General features: G+C 51.7%; 9 protein-coding genes across 9 annotated transcripts; 5 read left to right on the top strand and 4 right to left on the bottom strand.

The window, feature by feature from the left end:
* Positions 1–59: 59 nt before the first annotated feature.
* AYO21_03426 (hypothetical protein) lies at positions 60–1,241 on the top strand (the record flags this gene model as incomplete). The annotated part of the gene is made up of 1 exon (XM_022653400.1): positions 60–1,241. The coding sequence occupies one exon, from the start codon at positions 60–62 to the stop codon at positions 1,239–1,241; it is 1,182 nt and encodes a 393-aa protein (XP_022514210.1).
* Positions 1,242–1,479: 238 nt separating this feature from the next.
* Positions 1,480–2,691, bottom strand: AYO21_03425 (hypothetical protein; the record flags this gene model as incomplete). Its single annotated transcript, XM_022653399.1, has 3 exons — positions 1,480–1,640; positions 1,792–2,401; positions 2,479–2,691. The coding sequence occupies 3 exons, from the start codon at positions 2,689–2,691 to the stop codon at positions 1,480–1,482; spliced, it is 984 nt and encodes a 327-aa protein (XP_022514209.1).
* An 801-nt stretch (positions 2,692–3,492) lies between these two features.
* AYO21_03424 (hypothetical protein) lies at positions 3,493–4,917 on the top strand (the record flags this gene model as incomplete). The annotated part of the gene is made up of 4 exons (XM_022653398.1): positions 3,493–3,735; positions 3,812–4,265; positions 4,315–4,650; positions 4,703–4,917. 4 exons carry the CDS (start codon positions 3,493–3,495, stop codon positions 4,915–4,917), a joined length of 1,248 nt encoding a protein of 415 aa, XP_022514208.1.
* Positions 4,918–7,545: 2,628 nt separating this feature from the next.
* Positions 7,546–8,040, top strand: AYO21_03423 (hypothetical protein; the record flags this gene model as incomplete). Its single annotated transcript, XM_022653397.1, has 1 exon — positions 7,546–8,040. The coding sequence occupies one exon, from the start codon at positions 7,546–7,548 to the stop codon at positions 8,038–8,040; it is 495 nt and encodes a 164-aa protein (XP_022514207.1).
* A 1,769-nt stretch (positions 8,041–9,809) lies between these two features.
* AYO21_03422 (hypothetical protein) lies at positions 9,810–13,468 on the bottom strand (the record flags this gene model as incomplete). The annotated part of the gene is made up of 3 exons (XM_022653396.1): positions 9,810–10,353; positions 10,402–11,262; positions 11,322–13,468. The coding sequence occupies 3 exons, from the start codon at positions 13,466–13,468 to the stop codon at positions 9,810–9,812; spliced, it is 3,552 nt and encodes a 1,183-aa protein (XP_022514206.1).
* Positions 13,469–15,148: 1,680 nt separating this feature from the next.
* On the top strand, positions 15,149–17,395 carry AYO21_03421 (hypothetical protein; the record flags this gene model as incomplete). Its single annotated transcript, XM_022653395.1, has 1 exon — positions 15,149–17,395. The coding sequence occupies one exon, from the start codon at positions 15,149–15,151 to the stop codon at positions 17,393–17,395; it is 2,247 nt and encodes a 748-aa protein (XP_022514205.1).
* Positions 17,396–18,886: 1,491 nt separating this feature from the next.
* On the bottom strand, positions 18,887–21,865 carry AYO21_03420 (glycogen debranching enzyme; the record flags this gene model as incomplete). Its single annotated transcript, XM_022653394.1, has 11 exons — positions 18,887–19,068; positions 19,644–19,710; positions 19,759–20,015; positions 20,119–20,174; positions 20,222–20,596; positions 20,653–21,043; positions 21,099–21,146; positions 21,202–21,366; positions 21,421–21,537; positions 21,594–21,675; positions 21,740–21,865. 11 exons carry the CDS (start codon positions 21,863–21,865, stop codon positions 18,887–18,889), a joined length of 1,866 nt encoding a protein of 621 aa, XP_022514204.1.
* Positions 21,866–22,809: 944 nt separating this feature from the next.
* Positions 22,810–23,475, bottom strand: AYO21_03419 (hypothetical protein; the record flags this gene model as incomplete). The annotated part of the gene is made up of 1 exon (XM_022653393.1): positions 22,810–23,475. The coding sequence occupies one exon, from the start codon at positions 23,473–23,475 to the stop codon at positions 22,810–22,812; it is 666 nt and encodes a 221-aa protein (XP_022514203.1).
* Positions 23,476–24,429: 954 nt separating this feature from the next.
* AYO21_03418 (HAT1-interacting factor 1) lies at positions 24,430–25,280 on the top strand (the record flags this gene model as incomplete). Its single annotated transcript, XM_022653392.1, has 2 exons — positions 24,430–24,715; positions 24,769–25,280. 2 exons carry the CDS (start codon positions 24,430–24,432, stop codon positions 25,278–25,280), a joined length of 798 nt encoding a protein of 265 aa, XP_022514202.1.
* Positions 25,281–25,933: the final 653 nt, after the last annotated feature.

Genomic DNA, 25,933 nt, shown 5'->3' with positions numbered 1-25,933 from the left:
CACCAGCTCGCACATTAAGAACCTACATAAAATCATGTAGCGTAGCCTACACGTCGTCAATGTCATCCACACCGACAACAACGACGAAGAAACGCCCGGCCTCGCCATCACCCACCGCCGACGACGTAGAAGATCTCATTGCTGCGGCGGCCGCGACCGCGAACGCATCAAGAGACAAACCCGCCAGCAGAAGCGTCGAGGGGAGTGATGACGACCGGGTCTTCATCTCCTCGCCGATCCACGACCGCCAGTCCACGTTCGTGGCGCACTTTCACGCCGCGCCGGGGGTGTTTGCGAAGCCGTCCGGAACTGGATCCGGGAGCGGGAGTGGGACGAAGCCGCCATCGCTATCGTTGACGGCAACGGTCAAACGGCTGCAAGCACACCCGGCGTTTGCGAGCGCGAGCCACCGCATCGTCGCGTGGCGGCGGCGGTCGAGCCAGCAGACTCTCTTCACCACAACCACAACATCTACATCTACATCTACATACAACACACCCGGCGCCGGCGCCGGCGCCACCGCGGGAGGAAGGCCCATCTACACGACGGGCTCGGAGGACGACGGCGAAAAGTACGCGGGCAAGCGGCTCGAGCGGCTCCTGGCCGACCTGGACGTCGAGGGCGTCGTCGTCGTCGCCAGGTGGTATGGTGGTGTGTTATTGGGCCCCGTGAGGTTCACGCACATCGAGGACGTGGCGCGCGAGGCGGTGCGGAAATGGCGCGATAGCCTTGGTGGTGGTGGTGGTGGCGGCGGTGGTGTGGGATCGGGATCCAAGAGGCAGAGACTTCTTCCCGATAATGACGGCGTTGGTGGCGGTGATGACGCTGGAGATGGCGAGGAGGCAGAAGCAGAAGCAGCCATCAAGGCACGACTCGCCGACCAGCTCGCCGAGCGGGACCGCAGCATCGTCGTCCTGCGAGGCCTGTTGGCCGACAAGACCAAAGCCATAACAACCTCGACGTCGACGTCCACGACCACGACCACGACCACGACAGAGAACGCAGGGGCACCAGCAGCACCGTCGTCACAGCCACAACAACGACAACAACAATCTTCAACGCCCTCCTCGCCAGCCGCTCCCCAGAAAATCGGATACAGCGACATGCCACTGACAAAGCTGAAGCAACTGGAAAAGGCACGGGATGCTACGATAGCTTTTATCTTGAGGCAGCTGGACAAGCTCGAGGAGGAGGAGGAGAAGAGTGGCAGCAAAGCCGAAGTAGGCAAGGAAAAAAGCTAGCTAGCTAGAGAGGTTGGGCGAGCACTGATCACTCATGTCACTGATGTCACTGATATCACTGATGGTGGTTGGTGGTGGATGATCGAGAGATATGAAACAAAGAATAGCGATGAGCCGTCAAGTGCGTCTCACCCGGGTAAACCAATCAGCCATAGAGAACAAGGGGCCGTCAGAGAGCGAGCGAAAAGGGATTGTTTGTTCTATGCAAGACCAACATGGCGCAATATCAACATCAACATCAAGCTGAGACGGACACGTCTTCTTGACCACCGACATAGCCGACACCACTGGCCCGGCTACTTGCTGGCGTGAGAGCATTTTTCTCGGCCTCCTCCTCCTTGAACTTTTCAACCACCATCTTCCGCGCCAGCTGTTGGTAATCTGCAAAAGTCACGGTGGCTGTCAGTCAATGTGTGCCAACAACACGTGCCATGCCATGTTGGGTCCAGCAAGAGAGGTATTGCGAGCCGTGGCAACGTATAGCCAGGTGGTCATCCAAGAGTTGCGAAGGAGAGATCATGCAAGGGAACGGAGGGTAGGAAAGACTCACGCAAAACACCACTCTCCTTGGCCTGGTTCAACACTCCTTGCGAGTAAACGCCTCGCTCCAGATTACTCTGAGCGACCTCGCACAGCTCAAAGTCCTCCAGGGCCACCTTCCTCACAAACTTGAAATAATCCTCAAACCCTTCGGTGCCGCCCTTGCCGTCGTCAAAGTAATAGTCAAACTCCATGCGCGTCTCGCCCACCTTTTCGCCGGGGCAGACGCGGAAACTGCTCATGCCGCCGCCGTACAGGTTCAGGGTGCAGACGGGGAAGAAGAACAGGAACAGACCGTCGTTGGGCTTCTGCGGGTCGGCAATGTGCCGGCTGTACGTGCCGTGGTTGTGCACCTCGTAAAAGGTGGGTGGGTACTTGACGCTGAAGCTGCGGTGCGTGTATTGGCAGTGCAGGCATTCTTGGTATCCATCGACCATGGTTTTCCAGTTGAAGCGGCCGGGGTATTTGATGGAGCGACGGTGCGGCAGGCGGCGGAAGTTGTATTTCGACAGCAGCTCGAGCAGGGATGAAGGAAACCATTGCTCAAACGGCGGCGCGGCGTGGTCGATAGTAGTGAACAGGAGACCCGTGGGAGTCAAGCGGTGTCTCAAAAGGACGCCCTGGAAGATGAGAAAGAGAGAGAGAGAAAATTACAAAAGATTCAAACAATAAAAATGGACGTGGGCCACGAGCATACATCGGATTTCCTCTTCACCTCAAAGTTCTCGTTTCCATCGTGGTGGACGACGATGGACACCCCTGCGAACTCGTACTCGACTTCCCGCTCCACCGCAAACCGAGGGACAGCTCCGACAAAGTACCAGGCTTTGTGGAAGATGGCCCGTTGTTCGAGCGACAAGAGATTCTGTGAAATGTACCACGACGCGGGCAGTGTTTTTGTCGCGTCCATTGCTGAATTCATGGAGATTGTTTCAAAGTTTCAAGAATTGCCAGCAGACGTTTCAGTAGTAGTCGTCGACGTCGACGTTTGTATTTTTACCCAAGCACGACGTTATCATAAGATCCCGCATGATGCCGACCCTTACAATGAGTTCCAAAAGAGGCATTCAAATACCGACCGAGCGATGGAGCCGTGAGTCTGTGACTTGTTGATCCACCAGTGGCCCCTATTCGCGCAAGCCGTGGACAGAAGTGCCCGCAAAAGGCGGATCGGCATTATTCATCGCAATCCCTGGGCTGAACGATTTGCACATGTGCCAACTCGTCACTGGTTGGGTTGGGTCTAGAACTTGTTTGGTCGTTGCGGTTCGAGTAGATACTTCCGCAGAAGTCAAAACCCTGTCGAGGGGATGTGATTGTTGCGCCGGGATCGTATTACCCAGTTGAGTTATGGCGCGGTTTTTCCCCCCCTGTGACCCGTGGACCATAGAGTGCGTCAGCTTTGATATCATGGGCGACTTAAAACTGACGAGTGAGAATATAATTAGTGTCGGATCCGAGCGTTGTAATGGGGTACAATCGACCAGAGTCAATCAAGGTCATTGGCCGCCCTTTTCCAGTAGCTTCTCGGGCATCGCATCCTCCATTACCAACTGTTGAAAATGCTTCCCCTTGGCTAACACGGGCAATCCGGGGCCACCCAGGTCTCGTTCGTATCGTATTCATAAATCGTGATTGACCCTTTCTTGTTGAAACAAAAAACCCAATATCAAAAATATATCAATACTGGCCCCAGAAGAACCCTTCTAGCATGGCCGTAAACCCAGTCGAGAGCCAGTTTGGCTCCGTGTTTTCTCCATTGCCTGTTTATCTTTCTGCCGGTGCTTGCATTGTTTACCTTGTCGGACGTCTCCTGTTCAATCTCGTCCATGATGACCGCAAATCCTTTGCCCCTGGTTCAAGTCTTGACCAGGCTGAGAAGGGCAGTCTAAAGCAGGAGAATATGTCGGATGACGACATCTTTCAGTTGGAGAAAAGAGCTTTCTTTAGCAAGGTAGGCGGTAGTCTACTTCACTTTGTCTCGCGAACAAAGGTCGCTGGTGCGAACGGGAAAACTGACTGATCTCAAGACATGGCTCTTTGTGTGTCACCGCAGCAGATTCGACAAGCCCGGTGACTATCATGCATACGACGTCGCCGGTATCTCGTTCTTTGTCGTCCTGGGCAAAGACTTGAGACTCCGGGCCTTCCACAACGTCTGCCGGCATCGAGCATATACCGTGGTGCGCAAATCATGTGGCTCCTCGACGCGGTTTTCGTGCAAATACCACGGCTGGCAGTACGATGACACAGGCGCCTTGGTCAAGGCACCAAAATTCGATGAATCGCCCGGATTCGTACCTGAAGACAATGGACTGTTCGAGATCAAGTTGATCACGACGAGAGAAGGCTTGGTGTTTGTCAATTTCGACGCAAGTACGCTGAATCTTCCTTTCAATAATGTGAAATCCCACGTGGATCTGGGGAGCTGCTCGTGGGTGGATGGAAAGGAGGTGACCTGTCCAACGAACTGGAAAGACATCGGTAAGTCAATTTGGAAATCCATCAGCGTCCAAACTCTGACACCGATCAGCAAATGAGTTCTCCAACCAGGCTCAATGGGCGCAGAGCCCGTTTGAATGGCTTTCTGCAATTCGCAAGTCCAAATCCAAAGTGGTCAGACTACTCGGTCCCTTGAGCATCATCAAGGAACTCGACGATGATTTGTGGTGCACCATGGTGCTTCTACCACGATCAAGCTCAGAGGTCGTTGTGCGCTGCGACTTTTACCTCAAACAGGGACACACAGCTCCGGCAAAGGTGCTGGAGAAGTCGAAGTGGATGCTGGAGCAAGAACTCCTGCATTTATCGAGCCCAGACGAAAACAAGAGCGCAACGAGATCCCCATATTTTGCATATCAATGCGGAGGTGAGTGATGTCTCCCAGGTACACGCTACACGATTGCTGATCGACGGCATAGGTCGCACGATTGACTTGTTTGCCATTCTCGCTCAGCATCAACGGAACGAGAAGATGGCCAAGAGGAAGCTGCAGCCAGCGATCAGGGTGACAGGCACAGCCGAGATTGACACGGAAGCCGAAGCCTTGTGCGATGCCCTTGATGGGGTAGCCGACTCGCCTTCTTTGGAGAAGTGTTCGCGAATTTCCAGCTTGTCTCAAACCTTGGAGTGGTGACAGCCGCTCAATGAGATCACAAGAGGATGGGACTAGAGGCAAAGAAAAAGGAGTAAGAGATACATTGATTTGCTTGCATTGTAAGTGGCCGAGATGTTCAGTAGCCAGGCATTCATTAGCGGGTTAACTTGGGGCATGAGGCCATTGGGAGTGAGACACATAGAGCTTGCTCCTATTGTGGAGCGCACCCTAAAGACTGTACAGGATACGTCGGCGTTGTTGAGAAGAGGGATGCACAGGTAGATACAAGATATAGGGTAAGAGAGTCATGGTCTGATTGAACTGGTGGTGACAATGGAAGAAAGAGAACGCGTGCAGACGCGGTCTGGTAACATGGGATATTCTTACACGTGACTTTGAAGGCTTGGCCTATTCTTGGCATTGGTATTAAACTTTGTCCCCTTGAGCCTTGATCCAACTCGCAGTCTCCCTCGATTACCCAATTAGGCACTTAATTGGAGGTGTCCTACCCGACTTCTCGTCCTCCCGATTGTCGCCAACTAGGGCGATGCGACGGAGGATTCGGTCAACGACACTGTCCCGAGGAAGAACAGAAGTCCGTGAGAAGCATTGACCAGGACTAGCTGCTAGATTGCTGTCGATGAACACTCGGCATCCGTATCGGTTCTGCCAGTGAAAGATTACGAGGACTGTGTACATCAGAGATCACACCACATCTGGTCCTTCGGCAGTCGAGATACCAATCACAATTTAGCGGCACGAGGCGATCTCATCTACGAGGTAGACCAGACAGATATGCAGCCGCGAGGACGACAGAAGAAGTATCAAGGCCGGACTGCGGAAGGATTGCCCGAAATGCAAACAAAAATGGAGTCAGGAACAGTCTTCTGTGGATGCACTTGAGGGATGCTGTTGCAGCACAACTTCCCGGAAAAGGATTGGACGACAGCGAATTCGGGGGTCCGCAGACTTTGGCCGCGGGGCTGGAGGAATGATGGAGGTGGAAAATGTGCAGCTTGCCATGTACACAAGTCCTTATCTTTCATTGGTAGGATCCTCGCACGGCACGCAGCGGTGGGAAGGCCGACTCGGTCTCTCAGCTGGGGGAGTGTAGGCAGGGTGATATCGTGGGAACTGAGTAGAGACGACTTGTAAGGATGAGTATGTAGGTAACCTGTCTGGTAAGAGGAGCCCTCGATCACGTCTAAATCGTCTGGCCAAACTCCTCATCGCGGGAGCGAAATATAAGGTTCGGTTGTCTATTGATCTGGTAGGACCAGTCGCCCGAGCGATGGGGACAGGAATGCTCCGGGTTTGCATGGAGCATCCAAGTCGTCAAGTTTCCAGATTGTCATTCGCTGCAGTGAGAATTCAAGTGCCTGCTGTGCTGACATGCGATCCGATGGCAAGAACCTCGTCAAGTGCTCAATGACAGGAAGAAGAATCTTCAATTCTAGTTCCTCGACGTGTTTGTCGAACATCTGCTCCAGCCTCAACCCCGGAAGAGGTGCGTTTTCTTCTAGTTGGGAACCTCCATTGGCGTCGAGCCTCATCGGTTCCCACTTTGGCTGCCATTCAAGGGGCAACTCTCCCACAAAGTCGATCATCGATGCAACGAACGTGTCGATTGTCCACTATTTGCATGGCAAGGTTCTAAATATGAGATAGTAGATACGTAGCAAGTGTCAGTATATATGTGGCCTTCGATTTGACCATGGGGAAAAGCTCACTATTGAACCCGAGCGCCACAAGTCGAGTCGATGATCGAACCTGTCAGTGAAGATTGTTTCGGGCGCCTGCATGCATGGAGGTCGAGCGAGACGTTCAGGAGTCGCATCTAGGCTGAATGCTTCTCCTAGGTCGATAAGTCGAATATCGTCATCGTCTACATCATCTTCATCTGGCCAACCGACCCATTCCACTGACTTGACCAGCTGCCTGGGGACGCTGTCACTGAGAGATTAACCATCCACTGGGATCAAATCTTTCGATTCAAGAGGGCCAAGCACTTCGAAAAGCCTCTCTATGGGTAGGTGACTTGAACGACCAGAAGTAAACGCAATGTTTTTGATATTGAGGTCTCCAAACGTTAGCTCATGGCACAAAACGCTAGGTGAGAAGAGTTCGGAATATTTTAGCCCCGCGCCGAGATACTCAATAGTCACAAACAAACTTCTTGGCCGACGTCTTCCCCTCCCAACTGCCCTGCGCATGCGCACCCCGAGAATTGACAACCACCAAACGGGGCGCCAGCGATCTCCTATCACCCTTCCCTGCTCCTCTACCACTTCTATCCCCCCTGAACCCCGTTATTGACACAGTCCTGCGCCATGTTCAAGAAGGAGTAAGCATGCCCACCTCCTCCCCTCTCCCAGGGACGAGACGCTAAAGTGGTGGAAACACAGCTTGTCGGCGGGCGCAAAGTCCAAAGTAAAGTCCTCGGTTCAGCGGGGCATCAGAGCCAAAGTGCTCGAGACGTATCCGAACCTCGAGCCCTGCATTGACGACATCTTGCCCAAGAAGAGTCAACTGGACTTGGTGAAACTGTGAGGAACCCTGTGTTTGGGCGTACAATGCCGCTGTCCTCGGATTTTCACCACAATTGGGGGAAGGGGTGTGGGAATTAGAGCAAGAGTGTTTCTGCGACATTCCCCCTCCAAATAAGCGATGTCTTCCTTTTCACAACCCGTGGCCGAAGAAGAGCGGAATCTTGAAATGTTGTCTTTCCCTCCTCCGCATGGCAAATCACTCACAAAGACATGTTTTCTTAGTCCCGACCGCGTCTCCCTCTATGTCCTCGACGATCGCCCCCTCTTCTACCAACACATGGACGACCCTATCATCCCCCACCTGAAACTGGTCCACCAATACCCGCAATGTTTCAAACACCTGCGCATTGACCGCGGCGCGATCCGCTTCGTCCTGTCCGGCGCCACGCTCATGGTTCCCGGCCTCACCTCCGCCGGCGGCTGGTTACCCGACAAGGACGAAGAGGTCAAAGCGGGGGAAGTTGTTGCCATCACGGCAGAAGGGAAGGAAGAGGTATGCATGATCGGGATCTTGGAGGTGGGCACCGAGGAGATGAAGGCGAAGAAAAAGGGAGTGGCGATGAGTTCTGGACACTATCTCGGGGATGGGCTGTGGAAGATGGAATTGAGTTGAGGAAATGGTATCAGAACAAAAACTCAGATGGAAGTGTTAGGTGTTGCCTACCCAGCACAACACCTTGTTGACAAGCAGAACGAAAAGGGGGTTGCGTGTCAATGCCGCTTGATGAAACAAACACTCGACTGTACACTTCAAGGCACTCCCAGAAGCGATAGCAGACCCTGCAATGCGAAAGCTCGCCAGGTGTAATCCGAGGAGACGTGCTTCATCCGCCGCCACAGTTGAAAAAGCAAGCATAATCAGACCGCAAAGGTGCAGCCAGGGAGGCAAGATTCTATATGTTGACACAGTCGTCGACTCGAATGCCGGTGACTTGAGTCCCACACACAGAGAGACACAACCTGCTGGATGTTTATGATCACGACCGCGAAATACCGGGATGGTTTTGGTCTTTACAACAGACATATAATGCACATCCAGCCTGCAAGCCAGTCGACTGAGATACAAGTACCCGGCACAGAATAGCACTCTACTTTTTTTTTCTATTTACAAGAATTGGTGGTTTCACAATGAACCATTTCATTCACCTAAGATGTCCTGGTCTCGTGATACTGTGTACAAACTTTTGTCTTGCCCTCCTCTCCTCGCTCACTGACAAAGAAGAATGGTGTGAGACTAGGGAATCTTGTGAAAGCTCGCATTGAGGGACCCCGTCGGACAGCAGCAGCAGTATCGCATCCTTTTTCCACACAGGATGAGGCTCTGGCCTTTCTTTTTTTCCTTGACATGCAATGTTTGGTGGGAAATACTAATCCCATCCCCTCCTGTGGATTCTTTTTTTGTGGCTTTCTGGTTCTCAAATCCAATGCTGTCTCGACGAGGTGTCCGTCCCTTGGGTCGAAACGAATAAACCCTCCATCTCCCTGCAGTCTTGGCCTGGGACTCCCTGGCTATGCTCATTCGACCAGACACAAAAAAAATCCCCCCTTGACGCCAAGGTCCTGTAGGGTCGAGGAAAAGGGGGTGGTGTGGGTTGCCCTTCCCAGCTCGCTGCTCCTCCCGTTCACCTTTGCAACTCGCCCAGCGCTTTGCATGACCGTGTGTCCCCAGCCTCTCTGTCCCCACGGTAACTCTGCCATTCCTGTCCTCCCTGTGCAACGTTGTGAGGTCTATGCAAGAGACATAATTATGCCTTTGAGTGAAAAGAAAAGTGAGCCATTACTCTGAAACAATCGAAGAAAATGTGCTGAGCAACCGCGGTGTGGTATCTCAATCATAATTGGTCGTGAGTTGTCCCAGAGGGGAATTCTCAAGCCTAATTCAATGCGCCGCTTGTAATCCTTTGCATATGCCATTGAATCCTGCTAAAAGCTGCATGGTTTTTTTACTTTTTTCTCCCTTCCCCTTTCAGTTGGGATGGCTCCTGGTATGTGGTTGTGGAAATGTTGTATTGAAAAATGATTGTCGGTGACAAGAACTCGCTCGTTTCTGGTGTCGCACATGTCGCACGTCAAGTAACGTGGTTCGATGGACGAAATCACATGTGCATTGTACAAAGATCTCGAGGTCAATCGCGGTGAGTTTGTTGAGAACCGGTAGCTCCAGCAAAATGAAGTGAATCAGTTTCGAAGGGTAAAAAGATCACGGCAACGATGATCTCAGGTGGTGTTAATCAGACAAATGCCATTAGAAAATTTGCATATTCGTTCAACGGTCGAAGAGGCTTTCTCCATACGTTTCCGAGAATGGCAACGATGAGCAGATACATGCTTTTTTTGTTCCGTCACAGCACACCAGAAAAAGGTGCCAAGGAGAGCAGACACTTAGCCGCTCTTATCGAGCTCGGCCTTTTCTTCTGCACTAAGGACGTCGCCGAGTCGTTTGATTGTCTTCAAGTTTGTCGCACCGTTGCGCCACGCAGCCCGCAAGGCATGGAAAACAGGTCGGTTATCGGGTTTTTCCTCTCGATAAAGGTTGATCATGTCGGAGGCAAGACGTTCACTGATCGGAACAGGGGCGGATAAGAGCTTGCCAAAATAGCGGACAAGATGCGACATGCCGCTATCACTGCCTTCGAGTAAATCACCAATCGCGGTCGTTTTGAATTCCTGATACATGCCGACATTGAACTTGTCGACAAGGAAATCAGTCCAAAAATTGTAAAGAGGTTCTAGAGCTCCGTCAACTCCCATTTGGCGCTGCTGAAAAGCGACATCATGGAGTGATAGGTATGTCTGGTCAAATTGTCCTGGCTGTGGAGGTGGCAATTGCGTTTCTTGGCCGTCCTTCGTGAAGTAAATAATGCTTTCGTCGCTTGTAGGAATTGTGAACGGGGTGCCGAAAGACAAGCTGCGGAATTGCTCAAGCCTTATCCGGCCGTTAGTGTTTGGCCGTGCAGCGATCGAAATGACTTACTGCTGTGGACTGCTTGCTCCGCCGCGCAAACTTGGGACCCGAGCTTGAGTTAGGTCCTGAGGCACATTGTTGCCTTCATTTTGTCCACTAGAAGACTCGGCCGAAGGGATTCGAGCGATACCGGGAAAGGGAGGGGCCGCACCACTGAGAGTGGTTGGTTGCATTCGAATGTTGACATTCGGGATCTGGTCGTCCGGAAAGATGTTATCCTCAATATCGGTACGTGAACTCTGCCGCTGGTGACCATTCACAATGTTGTTCAGGGGTTCCGAGGCGTGGTGTGGCGGAGATCGTACAGCAGGAGGAGCAACATGCTGGTAAGACACAATCGCAGGTCTCTCTGTGCCGTCACTAGAACCATCTTCAAATGGTCGGACGAGTGGTTCCCCAGATGGCTGATTCTCCGTTGGCAGACCAGGAACATAAGACATCGGCGAGTTTGCGTGGAATGCTCCATTGCTGGCACCAACGGTCAGCTGCGGACTGCGCAATTGACCGAAGGCAAAAGATGGATCATGAAGACCAACCTGGTCTGGTTGCGCGGCTTGAGAGTATGTTTCTGGGTGATGCAAGGGCCCTTCGTTGCGGGCCGATTCGAATCTCTCCTCCACGGGAAGAACAAAATCACGCCAGCCTTCTCGACGACGGAGTCGATCATCCCCATCGGGTCCCGGTAAAAACTCCACACTCTTGACTTGCTGGCAGACATAGCGAAGGTTCTCCAGATTCATATTATCCTCGGTCAGGGTCTTGATACGTTTGAAATTAGCGATGACGCTCAGTGGGACGTAACCTTGACCGTCCATATGCTTCCGGAGAAACAAATCCTTGCAGAGATTGTCAATTGAGAAGTAGTACTCACTAGAGGCAGTGTTAGTATGGAGACACATTTAGGTAGTCGATGGTTTGTGGACACTTACATCTGAGTCATGACCATTGACAGCAAAGCGTACGAGTTCAGCGGATCATTGTACGGCATTGCACTCATGATGCTAGGTTGCATCTGCAATTGAGACGGATAACCGTAGATGGACATGTCAGTCTGAACGGGCTGGAGCCCTTGAGGCATGGCCGGCATGCCGTTGTAATACCCTGGGAACATCATGCCAACAGGGATAGACTGAGAACGCGGGTTTGTGCGAGTCGAATTTGATGTCTGTGATGGTACAAACGGCTGCGAAGTTTGCCTTGAGCGAGTCTCTGTGTGCGAATTTGCTCTGGATGGTGGTTCAAATCCATTTTGAGGAAGAGGCGACGTGTACGCATGGGACGACGTATACGGTGGATTGTAGTTGTTGTTACCCCGGCCGCGATAGCCACGTCCACGCTCAGATCGAGGCTCTCGTCGATTGTTCTGATCGCCCGAGGCTTCCCGATCACGCCAGGACTCAACCTTTTCGCGAGCGGAGTCAGGTTTATCCCTGGACCACTCTCGATTCCTGCCAGAGCCGCGATCTCTGCCAAAATCGCCCGTACCCCGGGATGCGCCTCCTCCGGAACCTTTGTATCGGTCATAAGTGAATGAATACCGAGCGATGGGCTCATTAGTCTGGCTGTGAGTGCCATTCGCTTGATCGACAGAGGCATTCCCGTCTCCATTGGTCATCCGACCAACAACGTTCCCAGCGTGTCTCGATGAAGACCTGGAGCTGTGGTCAGTCCGAGGAATCTGGTCTTCAATGTTATGCTGAGATGCCGTTTGGTTCGTGGTAACATTTTCGGACGCGGGTTGATCCTTGACATAAGCTGCAGAAGGCTTCCAGAAGGCGGCATTTGTGTCTTCGCCACCTGTAGGTCGAGTGCTGGTGGTAGGCACGGACGCACCGCGTACACCACGTTCACCTTCAGATCTTCGGCCCCGATCTTGTTCGCCAGACTGTCTTGGGACAGGAGGCGGTCCCATGGACGTCGTGCCATCTTGCTTTTCTAGAGCAGCACCTGCATGGCCGCCGCCGCGACCGCCGGTATCTCTTCCCCTGCCGACTCTCCCGCCCCGTCGCGCTGCAGCCGGAGGAAGCTGTGTTTCAAACTTTGCTGTAGGGACGAACGGAACGGCAACCCATTTGTTACCATGAGTTTTCTGAGACGCGGACTTCCCATCCAGTTTATCAGACTTTTCGAGTGAAGCTGATTTGCGACGTTCGTCAACATTCGAATTTTCAGGTGTCGGCCATGACTGTGCGTCATCAACCGGTGGTGGCGCATCCACATCGCCTTTCTCACCATGCTGAGATGTAGGTCGGGAGGACCGAGCTGACGGCATGTCTTTTCGATTGACAGGTCTCGTGCTGTCGGCACTCTTGCTTTCTTTCTCGGCAGTGGTAACATCTTTACTGAGAGATTTCCGCTTGGGATCCTCAACTGCAGACCTGGGTTTCTGCGGTTGATTAGGTGCGCTGGAAACTGGTCCACGCTGCTGTTCTAGCCCTTTCAACTTCGCAGCTTGAGCCTCTTTGCGTACTTGCCAAACATTGACAGCTGGGATAGGGGCAGCCTTGTATTGTGTCTCTGCACTCACTGAGGGGACCGAGACCTTCTCCCAGTCATCATCGCCGTCTTTGGACTTTTTCTCAGTGACTGTCTGAGCGGACTTGTCACTTGAGGTAGAACCAGGCAGCTCCTCTGAAGACGGTGATCTTCCATTTGGAAGTTGTGGAACAGGTTCATCTTTCTGTTGATCTTGGGCCGGCGCGAGATTGGGAGTTCCGACATGTGACACTGATGAGGTCTCGGCGTTATTCTGTGTCGCAACATGCTGGATCTGCGTGGCGCCTTCTTTGTCTATATTCTCAGTAGGTGCCTTTGCCGCATAGCCCTCAAGCTGTGCTGGAGACTTGGACGTGGCGCCCTCCCCGCTCAATTTGTCCTCGGGTTCAGACCTTGGTCGCGGTGTCTTAATGGAAGTAGTATTAGTCGTCTCACTCGCAGGTCGTTCTTTGATACTCTTGTCAGATGCCGCGGGGCTCTCGTTTCTTGAAACCGACTGTGTGGAAGCAGTTGATGTGAGGCCCTTTGCGGCCTGTGCATATGAGAAAACGGGCGCTGTGGCGCCCGACGCGGACGACATTCTCACAAGATGATGCTGATCACACCCACACTACACCTCCTGTTCCACTACCACAGTACAAAACCCCTCACCAGCAACAAGCTGGCCAAGAGATAGAGCGCCCAGTATTAGCTAGGTGCCAGTTGTGGTCGTGAAATTTCCTTCCACAAATCAATCCTTCCTGTCTGCCGGTCCTTGTTTCCACAGTGACCAGTGACGGATAGGTAAGTTCAAGATGGAAATTCGGCAGGAATATTTCCCAACCAAGGCCTCGACAGGGACGTGTAGGAATGTTGCTTGTCTGAGAAGGATGATCCTACAGTATGAGCTCAAAGCCCTCCTGTCTCGTCGTGACGGGTGCCTTTCTTGGACTCCGCAGCTGACCTGCTGCAGTATTCAACCAGTGTATCCTCTGCCGTCTTTTAATCCGTCAATTCTGCAATATCACAACTGCACTGACCGAGTCCTCCAGGATGATGTCGCGGCTACGTGGTCGGCCAAGTTATGGTGACTTGGTAGAGAAACCGAGGCAAGTCCGGAAACACAGACTCTAGACTGTGTGCCGGCAGAATCACGCTGTGTGTCTCGAACGCAATCTTCTTATCCACAGGAGGAAGTCGAGGACGATCCGGTAGACGTAACTGCGAGAAGCGTCTAATGTCGACAGCGCGGCTGTTGGCAGGTCGTCTCGGGGGGTGGTGAGCTGATGCGGCCCAAAAACTTTTGAGTGGGATTCAAACCGGAGGCCTTGTTCCCTCTTTATTTTCAGCGCCAGATGCGCGAGGGGAGGCGAGAACGCTGAACAAGAACCAAGGACCGAGGATTGAGGATTGAAAGGACGACGAGATGGAGAAGAGATGGAGGGAGAAATGTGTGTGTGTGGGTATGGAAGAGAAGTCTTTTTCGTGGAGAGTCAAGCTAAGGTGTGAGTGAACTGAATTTCGATTTTCCTAGCGCGGCATTTTGCGAGTCGGGCCAGTGACGGGGCTTGAAGGAGATGCTTCCGACCGACTCATGAGACTCAATCTTCACTGTGAAAAAGCAGCACAGAGGTGACTAGATGACTAGGTGACCTAGGTATTTAATTATTGGAATCACCGCAAACAACCGACAACAAGTGAGGGGCTCTTTTGCTGGTGCTGTTGCTTGCTGGCATTTCGTCCCCCGATTATTCTTACTGCCACCACCTGCTAGTTCTAGTTCACCCAAGTCCCGCCTCTCTGCCAATAGTTGTCGCGCTTCAAGACTGACGGCTTGTTGCGTTTGCCTGCGGTTCCTCCTCACTCTCTGCCCGTTCGGCCCTAATTGGCACTGTAAGACCAATTCGACTTGGCTTGAGGTCCTCCCCGCTGCTGCCACCACCACCACCGCTAACACAGTCACCAATACGACCTCCCGCATCCGAATTGTTGTTTGAGCATGGTCAGGGTCAGAAGAGTCATGAGCTGGTCGTGGGTAGGATAGAGGGGTTCGCTCGTTCACAACACAAGGCACCTCCAATTCCCACAATCCACACCACGCCGAAAAGGAACCTGCATGCCGCTTGCATGCCGCTTTTGGTGTTGAGGGCTCATTGGACGTGTCATGTTTGTGACTCCCGTCTCCGTATAGCCGTGAAGCACGGGTCAGCGGTCCGTAAACGCGTGAATCCGACGTGCCTAATGCCGCCAGGTCCTCTCTGCATAAACAAACAGAATATCTATGTCTACATCTGCAACCGCTCTCAACCCTTCTCTGCTCGCGATTCTCCTCGTCGTCCAGGGCCGAGCTGGCTCAGGCGCTGAAATTGTCTTCCACTACCCTCCAGACCCTCTGTCGGCGGAACGACCTCCTTATGCTTCGGAGTCCACTGATGATGATGACGGAGAAAGTTCCAGCAGTGATTCGGAAGAGTCATCTTCGGAAGAGGACTTTGAGTTGTTTACGAGGCGGTTCGGGAGTGCGGTCACAGCAACACAGAACCAAGAAAACCAATCACAGCACTCGGATGATGAGGACAGCAACTATCTGAGCAAGAGGGGGACACAGGACAATTCACAATGGAAGCCATCGTGGGAGCCGCTCCTTGGCCTCGGAGAAGATGGTCTGGTCAGTTTGCTTGCTCCCGGGCGATCCTGGCATAAACGGAAGTTTGAGCTCAGTATCAACGACCTGACGTTCCTGGGTCGACCAGTCTATGCTCGTGAGGACGGCTTCTGGCGAAAACCAAAGGTGAGGAGGTCAAGGACGGCGGAAGATGAGGTCCCATCCTCGGAGGCTACGATCAGTGACAGCGCCCAGGATGATGAGGGCGCCGGCGACGAAGCCGCAGCGATTGACCACAACAGCAAAAAGGACCACCATACAAAAGAGCGTGCGAAGAGCCAACTGACCATGTTTCATGTCGTGTTCGTCATGGATCCTCCACCACTGGAGCATACAACTCGGGTCAAGGAGATGTACGACCATGTGGTGAAGAAGTTCTCCAAGGTGCTAAAATGGGCTCAGTCACACCATGATTATGTCTGGGAACAGTCTGAGCTGCTGCAATCTATCAGGTCGACGCATTTCCATCAGCAGTCGCCCGCAAAGGTGCTGTATACTGAAATGAAACAACGGTCGCCTCTGGCTGCTGCCCTTGCCAAAGTATTCGACAACATCTCCGCCTCGAAAGTAGCTGCAATCACCCTCAGTCCCAAACTGTCTGTGTCTCTCCAGATTCCTCCTATCACGTCGACTTCTTATCTTCCCTCTCTTTCCGAACCACCACTACAGCCCGGATTATGGCTCACAACAGCCACGGATCCTACCTCTACCGGCTCCGATTTGGACGCAACCTCGTCCACAGGTCCCTTGCAGTTGTCGAAGAACTTCACCCTCCTGCTTAAATCCAGCCCGCAGAAGATTCTCAAAGACATCCAAGCTGCGGGAGGGTCGTTAGCCATGCCATTGACCAACTTCATCGGACACTTGAAGCCGACCAAATCCTTCTACAAGATATCGCTTGCTTCCCAAATAGCTTTAGGCGACATTCAACATCTGGCTCGTCATCTGGTGTATTGGCGGCGGGCCATGGCGATTCCGCCGCTACATCAGCGCGACACATACATTGTCTCCCCAAATGCCAATATGAGCAGACTGATGTCAGCATCTAAGACATACGAGGCAACATTCCCTATGATGCCGTCTTTACCGAAGATGTTGAACGCACTGAGCGGCACTCCTACCCCGTATGGCGCTCTCATCCCCAGCAGAGACCACAAGGAAGAGTACTACCGAGTGCTGGCCTGGCTCATGCGCGACGGCTGGGTAACACAGCTGCGTACATTTGCATTTGTCCGGGTGGACCCGGAGGTGAAGAAAGCTGTACGCGAGAAGGAGCGCGAGGAATCCAAAGGGCCGAAAACTCCCATTCTTGACAGAGACGCCAGTGACCGTGATAGAGACGCGGCGAGGAGTTTTGGTAGTGGCACGCCGAACACGACCGCCAGCGGAGCAATTTCGTCTTTCAAGCAGCGCCCCAGCATGGTCAGCCGCCCATCCAGTGACGGGCGGCAATCGATTTCCACCGACCGGAACAGCGTGCGCGGAGGGCAACAGTTCAAACACAACCCTAAGGCGGCCAGTCTCATAATCTCCCCTCAACGGGCATCGCCCGAAGAGTCGCGGTGGCTCGATTACATTGCATCCACCATCGGCTCGTCTCGCAGTCCGTCTCGGGCGGAACTGTCTCCCTCGCTTGCCTCTTCGTATTCCGAGGCCGAACAAGCAGAGCTGCGGCACTACTGGCCCGTGTTGGTCAAGTATTTCAGCGGGACGGAACCTCTGGAGAGAATTCCTGTGAGAGAAGGACTGAAGAGGAAGTTTGTCTGGGACATGCTGGAGAAGGTGGGACTGGATTTTGAGGGCGGCGTTGAGGATGAAAAGGGCGAGAATAAGAGGGTGCTGGTTACCATTCGACATTGGTAGGAGTGACACATGAATTTGGCGTGTGGTGTTTGCATGTGATGTGGGAATTGAAGCCGAAAGAGGGAAAAGGGACAAAGAGATGACCCAGTCATGGATAGTCAAATGAAAAAGGTGACCGATATACTCTACTGATGAGAATCACTCGATTCTTGGTCTTGTATCGATCGTGTAATGAATATCAGAGACGATGGGACGATGGACCGACTCGATCTCAACTGTAGAACCAGCAGATATCTACATGAGATACGTACTTGCAAAGGAGTGTACTGAAAAAGAATGAAATGGCAGCAACAATAGGGTTGTTTTTGCCCATTAATAGGAAACAGGGTGTTGGACCCGGTTAGAAATGAGTGGATTGAGAGCTCTGCTCTCTATCACAGAGAGAGAGATGCTCTAGGGTCTATATATATTTTCCGTATACAAAAAACGAGTGTAAACGGCACCGAGAGCCGGTAGAGTGCACCGTTCTGGTAACACTCGTTAACTGAGATAAGCGATCTGGTCTCTAAAACGGCCGTTTTACGACCCATCTGGCGTTTTAAGCGAACCCTGTAACGAGCGAGCCTTACTGCGGATCTTGGAGCGATCTGATTGGCCGGTTGGTGCCTGACGAGGCTTCACCAAATGCAGCGAAAGACGAATTGATCGACAGGAACGTCGATCAGCGCTGGAGCGACATCGGAGCGCAGTCTGAGTCCAACATGACGATACACCGTACCCAGTGAACAACTGGCTGAAAAGACCATGCAAAGCAGACCGACTTCGCGGCTAAAGAACTCTCTCATTGAGAAAATCAGACCAAAGGTTGAATCAGTCGCTGGCCTGCTTTCGGAGAGAAGACACGGGCTGAATATTGAGACACATGAATGGGTTCATGATAGGACGGCGAGCGGCTCGGCGTTGCGCATGCCATCGAGGAAAGACAATCCAGGCGCGCAGAGGCATCCCAGCTGTCACTGAACTGCGAGAGGTCGAAGGTGTGAATGTCGGGGTGGCTGAGACATAGATCGGGGCTCTAGGATTATGCGAGCCTGGTCTAGGCAAAGGGCCATTTCCACGGCTAGAAATCTAGCCTCATAGGTGATATCCTAGCAGAGCAATGTCTTCTTAGCCCATGGCTATCAAATAGGCGCCTCCCACTAACGTATTCTCTGCCACTGTCCTGGCGGAAAGACAATATCGGCTCGGCTCGCTCAGCGAGCTTTTGCTGTCGTTCACGATCCCCTGGAACCAGAAAACTTCCAATGCATCACCGATGTCATGATAAGACTCTTGAGCCGTCTGGCAATTAGGGTCAGCCAAGACGGTAAGCCGACAGCAGGGAATCACTCTACTATTGAGACTACCTCAGCGACCCGGAAAAGCCAGCCTTGTTAGAGAACAGCACGACAAATGGCGTCAACAAAGAAAGGGATTGCATCAAATCCGCCTCGAGTGGTATGGAGCTAAACCGCGGCCACACAGAGGGTCAGTGTACGTTGTACGAGTACATCAATCAACCTCTTCCTCGAGACGAGCCTGCTCTTCGCCTTGGTCTACACTTTCATCTTCCTGATTTTGACGTGCGCTGAAATCTTGCAGCGCTTCAATCGCCAACGCCCAATGCAGAGTAGACGCCGTGTTGAGCAGGCGTTTCTCTCGAAACACAACCTTCTCGAAGTAGCCATCGTACCCTGCTCGTTGGAAGTAGCAGATTGATTTTACGATGGCATTGAGCTAGTAGTCCCGGGATGTTCTCGCTTGCAGCTAGTCGAACGGGTATTAGCTGATAGTATCTACCTGGAACGTACTGAGTCTCTTGGCCGCGACATGATGAAGAGACGAAATATGCCGGTGCGCTTGCTGGAAGACCCTACGCACACTTTGAGCGGCCAAAAGCAAAATCGGATGGTCTTCTCGCCGTCAAGGAATCTCGTACGCAACAAGGATCCTAACAATATCAAATGCTAACAAAGTAGCCGTGAAATTTGGTGATTCGCACCCACAATGTGAGCTCCAATGTACGCTGAGCATCCGAGACGCGTTGGGCCTTCGATTTGGCCCGGATTCTAAGCGACCCAAAACCGGATCTTGTTTATTCAGAGAGACATTTACCCTCAAACAGAATTATCAGCATTTCGTATTGAAGAATCCATAAAGCACAAGGTTAATCTCTTGGAGCATTTTTGTACGGGGTTAGGGAATTGATCCCTAGATCATATTCGTTTTTACCACTACAACTCCCCATTTTCAAGCTTGTCTTCCTTACTTTCTGCATCTGCATGGTCGTGATTGAAGGCATGGCTTTTGCGAATCTCGACATGATTTCCACTGTTCTGTGTGCCGAAATTGCAGATGAAACATGAAGCAATAAATCCGCATACACAGAACGCGATTGACACAAGAAAGACCGTCTTAAAAGAGTCCGCATACGCGGTCTTGGCGGCAGAGGCAACAGCAACCTCAATAGAGGTATTGATTCCTGGAACTTGGGCCATGACAGCAGGGTTTCCGGCATGGATGGCTCCGAACAGCTGCTCAAGGGAACTCGCCGGCAATCCTGCACCCAGAGCTGCGGAAGTAACGTCGTCTTGCAGGTTGTCCTTGAGTTCGTTGTTCAGGACACTGATATAGATCGCAGCTGCTCATGAAGTCAGCAATTCGACTCTTTTGGACCAGGTGGCTATGTGGAGGGATAGAAGACTGTAGCAAAACACATTCGTAGGACTTGACGGGTCACTTACACGCCACTGACCCAATAAAATACCGGAAGGTGCCAGCCAAACCAAAGGCCGATCCACTAAATATCGTTAGTGACATGGCCGATTAACATGAAGCCGTACTTACAGTAAGGTGGTAGGGAGGCTTGTCGAAATACAAAGCATGGCGTTGAGCTGGATGAAGACCAGGAAAAAGGATGCCACTGCAACAAAAGCAGAGGACATGACCCTAGATCCGGAGTCGCTGGCCGCCAGCGCAGCTGTGAAGGCTCCTTGAATGAGAACACCGACAACCATCTGGTATTTGTAAAATTTGAGCTTTTTGGCAATAGGGCCGTAGAGAGTGCCTCCGATGATATTGGCTACAGGCGCCACCATCTGAAAGTAGCTCTGTGTCCGTGCATTCGATGTCCACAAAGATGCGATCATGAGTGGCCAGAGTATGTTGAGCGAGTAATAACACATTGCTGAAACTCCGACGACAATGGTGGGCATGACGAATCTGTTAGACCAGTGTTAGTCAACATTTCCTGTTGTTGGTAGGAAACGAGATCTTACGATCGAACATGTCCAAGAAGTTTCATCGAGACCAATGGTATCTCCGGTCGTACAACGGCTTCATAGATGCAGAAGCCGATCAATGCGACAATACCCGTGATGAGTGGCCCCAATACATGACCCGATGACCAAGGATAACTTGTTCCACCCCACTGGAGGCCGATAAGCATCGAGGTAAGGGATCCCGCAAGAACCACAAAGCCGATCCAGTCGAAGTGAATGACTTCGTACTTGAGACTTCTTTGGCTGAGAGTTCCCTCTTCCTGAACTGTAGTTCTGTCTGGGGGAAAGTAGAGTGCCACGATTCCGACCAATACACTCCCATTAATCGCTGTCATCACCCACCAACATCCTCTCCAGCTGATCGAATAGTCGCTAACGAATGAGCCGGCTGAAAGAGTGTGAGTTGACAGATCTAGGTTATTCAGGAACTGGACACCCCTTACCAATAAGCGGAGCGAATTGAATAGGGATCGTGGTGACCGATAATATAGCTGTGTCCTGTCAGAGGGATGGACCAAGAGATATGCTGACAAAGGGACCACTGACACAAGACATAGGGCTTGAATTGATTTGGTACCAGCTCTTGCATTGCAGCTTGAGCGAGCTGATTACAAGCGGTGGAGACACCAGAAACAGCAGAACCTGCTATCATCATGTTAAATGAATCTGCTTTGGCGCAAATAATGTTCCCAATCACAGCAAAGACATTGGCTGCAGCTGGTCAGTGTCCCGTTGTGGCGCAACATGTAAGTAATCGGCCCGTACCGGCAATGAAGAAGTATCGTCGTCCAATTAGATCGGACCAGCGGCCACTCAACGGGAACAGACAAGTAGCCACGGTAAGATGTGCAATGGGTGTCCAGCCAGAAATGGTGGACGGGCCTGCTCGCAAAATTAGTCTTCAATGAATCAGCTGGTTGGAAAATCTCCAGACATACCAAATGTGGCTTGGTACTGATTCAAGAGGATTGACAAGAATATAACGATTCCCGTGGCTGAGGCATTGGCAATGCCCAGGAACTGGTTTCCCACAAATCAGCGACATTCAGGATCACAAATGGAGAGCATCGATAGTGCGCTGTACAAATAGATTGAGAATGACTCGGGGCGTAAATGCAGAACGCCATGTCATTGAATCCTCTCCCAAGGCTTGGATTGGGACATCTCTCGTCCCGGTTGACTCTTCCAGAGAAGGTTTTTCCCCAGCCATTGTGCGATACTTTGATCAAGTGACTTGTCCTCGTAACAATTGAAGATTGTCTGAGATCTGAGACTCCTCGAGCGGCGGCGGCCCTGACATACTTATTCGGTTGCAGGAGATTGTTATAGAACTCTACTTCTGTTGCCAAGGGTTTAATTCTCCCCACGGGGATACTAGAAGCGTATTCTTGCCTCTAAATCGTTATCATTCCGCGATTCAGCTTAAAAATTTCCTATTCGGACAAAGCACCCTCAGGCAGGCGTGCAAGAAAGGTTCCAAATAGGTCAGCTACGGAGCTTTCCCGGACCTAGCAGTTTTCCACGATGAATCAATTTCCCTATGCATTTGATTCTAGGCGCCGTGGCAGGTCGCCGCCTTCGCACCCGTTAATACTCTTCAAGCACTTTGTTGCCTTAACAACACCCTCCGCGGTTCTTCGCAGGCTGCAGCATTAGGGAATGGGAGGTTGTTCTTACGCTAATCAGGAACGAAACGGCCGCAGCCGTTTCTCCCACTGCTCGGCTCTAGCCTTCCTATCCTACATACGAGTTACCCGCAGTCATGTCCCCGAGCCCTGGAGTTCTTGGTATGTTGTTGGAGTGCGGCCAGCGGAAGGACTGGCCAAATGCGTCCCGGTACCCTGTAAACGGTACAGTACTAAGACTTCATTTTTACATCACTCGCAGGGTTTGAAACGATAGGCAAGGACGTAACGAAGAGGTTGAACTTGCTTCGGAGCGTAATAAGGCGTCGAAATATTAATGTGAAACTGATACACTCTGCAAAGCAAGGTGTTGTCATACAACAGCGCACCGGGTGAGAAACCTCTGGCGCGACTCAGCATACAGACATGGTTCACACCATTGTCATCGCATCGGTATTAGCACGTTGAGGTTTTATGATTTTGGAGTTTCAGATTTAGTTCTCAACCTTGAGCCGTGGTAGATAAGCTTCTAGATTGATCCCTTGATGCCATATTTCGTCATCATCGTCGCCAGGTCGTAATGCAAGATCAGAATCACGCGGTTAATTTTCCATTCCCCCTTCCATTTGATAACTTCAAACGTCTCCGAAAATGGGCAATTGATCTTCGCTTCCTCATCCTTCTCCTGCTCGGCTTTATCTTCGGTTTTCTTCAGCCCGTTCCAAGAGCTCCCAAGAACATGGACAAGGACCGGGGCGTTTGGGTCGCCGTCATGAGGGGGCAAGATAGCCATCCGGTCGATCTGATGAATCAACCAGGGATGGAATGGCATTCGAGTGTCAATTTGATGAGCGTCTGCTGAACCAAATGTAATTTGCTTGAGGCCGTTGTTGTAATACATTGCGTGTGGCGTGAACATGGCCTCGAAAACTTCCCTCTGGCTGCTATTGTCGACACGCCAAAAATATTCCTCCATAAAGGGCGTGAGCTCTTCCGTGATCGCCTTACAATGAGGTGCGACTTTACTGTATTCGCCTGGCTCGACTGGCCCGTAGTGCTTGGGAGGGCCCATGCAGTGCCATTTTTCGCTCACCGAGTGGTCGAAACCCCGCAAATTCTTACGAAGGTCCGTGGCAACGGCGGGAACAAGCATCGACTTGCGAGGTTGACCGCCGTTTGTTGTTGTGGAAGCCATAGGATCGGTCGATGCGGCAGAGGTTTTGCGATCTCGGGGAGAGAGGATTTGTACAATCTCGAAAACAACTAGATTTTGGAAGAAACTAGGTTTATAGCACAACTATCAAAAGGGCGATACTCATTAACGAGAATTTGCCAGCTCTTTTAAGTCTACAGCTGTTGTATGTTGTATAGTTAGCGGGATATGAGTAGAGTCCGGGGATGGAGAATAGTCGATAGTTGCGCAGCAAGCCAATTACCAGGGGTTCACAAATGTGGGCGTGAGATGCATTCGAATAAAACATCTACTCTCAAAAAATGCAAAAAGCATTTTTGACAAAAGTCAAAAATGCGACTGACAACCCAGAATAAGTTAAGAGTGCTGAATCAACTCGTTCTACCCTGATCTCGGTAGTGCTGTGGAAGAATGAAGAATTCCACTACGGGGTCCGTCTTAAAGAATGGATCTCAGGAGAGATCAACAAAACTAAGTCCGAACGGTACCCCGCCACTGACCGGCGCCTTCGCCAAGCGCTGAAACTCCATGCCCCAAAATCATCTAGACTCAAATCTGTCCTCGTATTTGCCCGATCAACGTTACTCGTACTATACGAGGCCCAGGCCCCAAAAGACGCCAGCCACATGTACGGGGTACAGATCTAAAATGCCCGACTCACTTCCCGTACTATCACGGCCGCCTTCCAACGTTTCAAAATTGGAATCGCCAACTCTTTGCTCGTGTTTGTGGCAATGATAGGTCCACAATGCCACCCAATGAGAGACAAACGAGGTGTATGAGACCCTTGGCCTAGATCTTGTGCTCAGTTTGCATAACTAATGAAACTCCATTAGCACCGAGCAAGCCTTTTTGAGATTTGAATTTAAAGTGCCCTGTCTTCCTGACAACAAAGAAGATCCACGGCGACGCTGGCATTCTTTTGGTCCGATCGAGTTATCAATTGGTATTCCCGGCATGGCATCACGAATTGTATTGATCACCGGTGCGAACACGGGCCTTGGGCTCGAAATCGTGCGCGCCTTGTATCGTTCCGAGTCCTCTTCCACCATTCTATGTGGCAGCCGCTCGCTTGACAAGGCGTCCGCCGCCCTGAAAGCACTCCAAGCCGATAAGCCCAAGAACCCCCAAACCACGGTCGAGCCTATTCAGATCGACATTGAAGATGACAATTCCATCAACTCGGCGTTTGACAATGTGGAAAATACACACGGACACATTGACTGTCTCGTGAACAATGCCGGTAAGCCGTTCCTTTTGTTCGGCCTTTGGCTCGGAACTCGACTAATCGTGCAGGTATTGCGTTGGACCAAGCCTTCCTGGCCGGCAAAATCAGTCAGCGTGAAGCGTGGGACAAGGCATATTCGGTGAATGTCACCAGCACTCACGTCATGACATACAAGTTTGCGCCGCTACTGATCAAGTCGTCCGATCCTCGCCTGATCTTCATTGGAAGCGGGACGGCCAGTTTAGCAAGGCAGGTCGCTCTCAAGAGCCCGATCGACCATTCGCCGCCGAAAGGCTGGCCGAAGCCTATCATTGGTCAATGCGCCTACCGGACGTCCAAAACCGCCCTGACGATGGTGATGCGGGAATGGGCCCGCATATTGAAAGAAGATGGTGTTAGAGTTTTTGCGTGCAGTCCTGGGATGCTGGCAACCAATCTTGGAGGCAGTCCTGAACAGCTGAAGGCTTATGGAGCGCTCGATCCTTCCATTGGGGGAGGGTTCGTCAAGGATGTCATCGAGGGCAAGAGGGATGCTGATGCTGGCAAGGCTATCGATAAAACGGGTGTGCAAGACTGGTAGTTGGAAGGACTCACAAGTGTTAGACTCAGACCGCGCTCCGATATCGAGGTTGGCGCAAACCGAAGGCACCGTCTGCACGCTTGGGCAATGACAATGCGTCGGCGGCTAGATCTTATAGGCATGCTTCATCAGAGGAATTATTGATACCATGGTGATCAGGCAATAGCACCTCAAGGACAAAAGGTAGAGCTGCTACTGCTTCTAGTCGACAGATACGGCTCCGTTCCTGTCTCGCCGAGCATGGGAGAGTGAAGCATTTTGACTAGGATTCCCAACCGCATAAATCACAAATGTTTCTTCAAACGAGGCCCTCATTTGGGGTGCTGTATCTCCACCCTGTACCCTTCCTTGTATCCACAGAAAATGACAAAAACGTGTAGTGGGTAGAACGTCTGAGAGGCAAAGATCTAGTCAAGTAGCTCTAAGGCAGTTCTCATTTAACGATAAAATAATTCTAACAATCATGTCTACTGATTTTAAAGTATAAATTGTTCCCTAAAACTGTTCAGGATGCATCAGATGTGCAGAGTTTTCGGTCAGCAACGCGTGTATGTTGTAATCTTCTCCGCTCCCCTATTTCGTTTGCCAGCAGAGCAACCCTTTCGCCGCCTCTTCTTTAGATTGGTTGCTTTTCTCAGATGGCTGGTTTGGCA

Source organism: Fonsecaea monophora, assembly GCF_001642475.1.
Source record: "Fonsecaea monophora strain CBS 269.37 chromosome Unknown Scaff17, whole genome shotgun sequence".
NCBI lineage: Eukaryota > Fungi > Ascomycota > Eurotiomycetes > Chaetothyriales > Herpotrichiellaceae > Fonsecaea > Fonsecaea monophora.
Note: the sequence above shows the minus strand (reverse complement) of the source record. Positions and strands in the feature narration are given on the sequence as shown.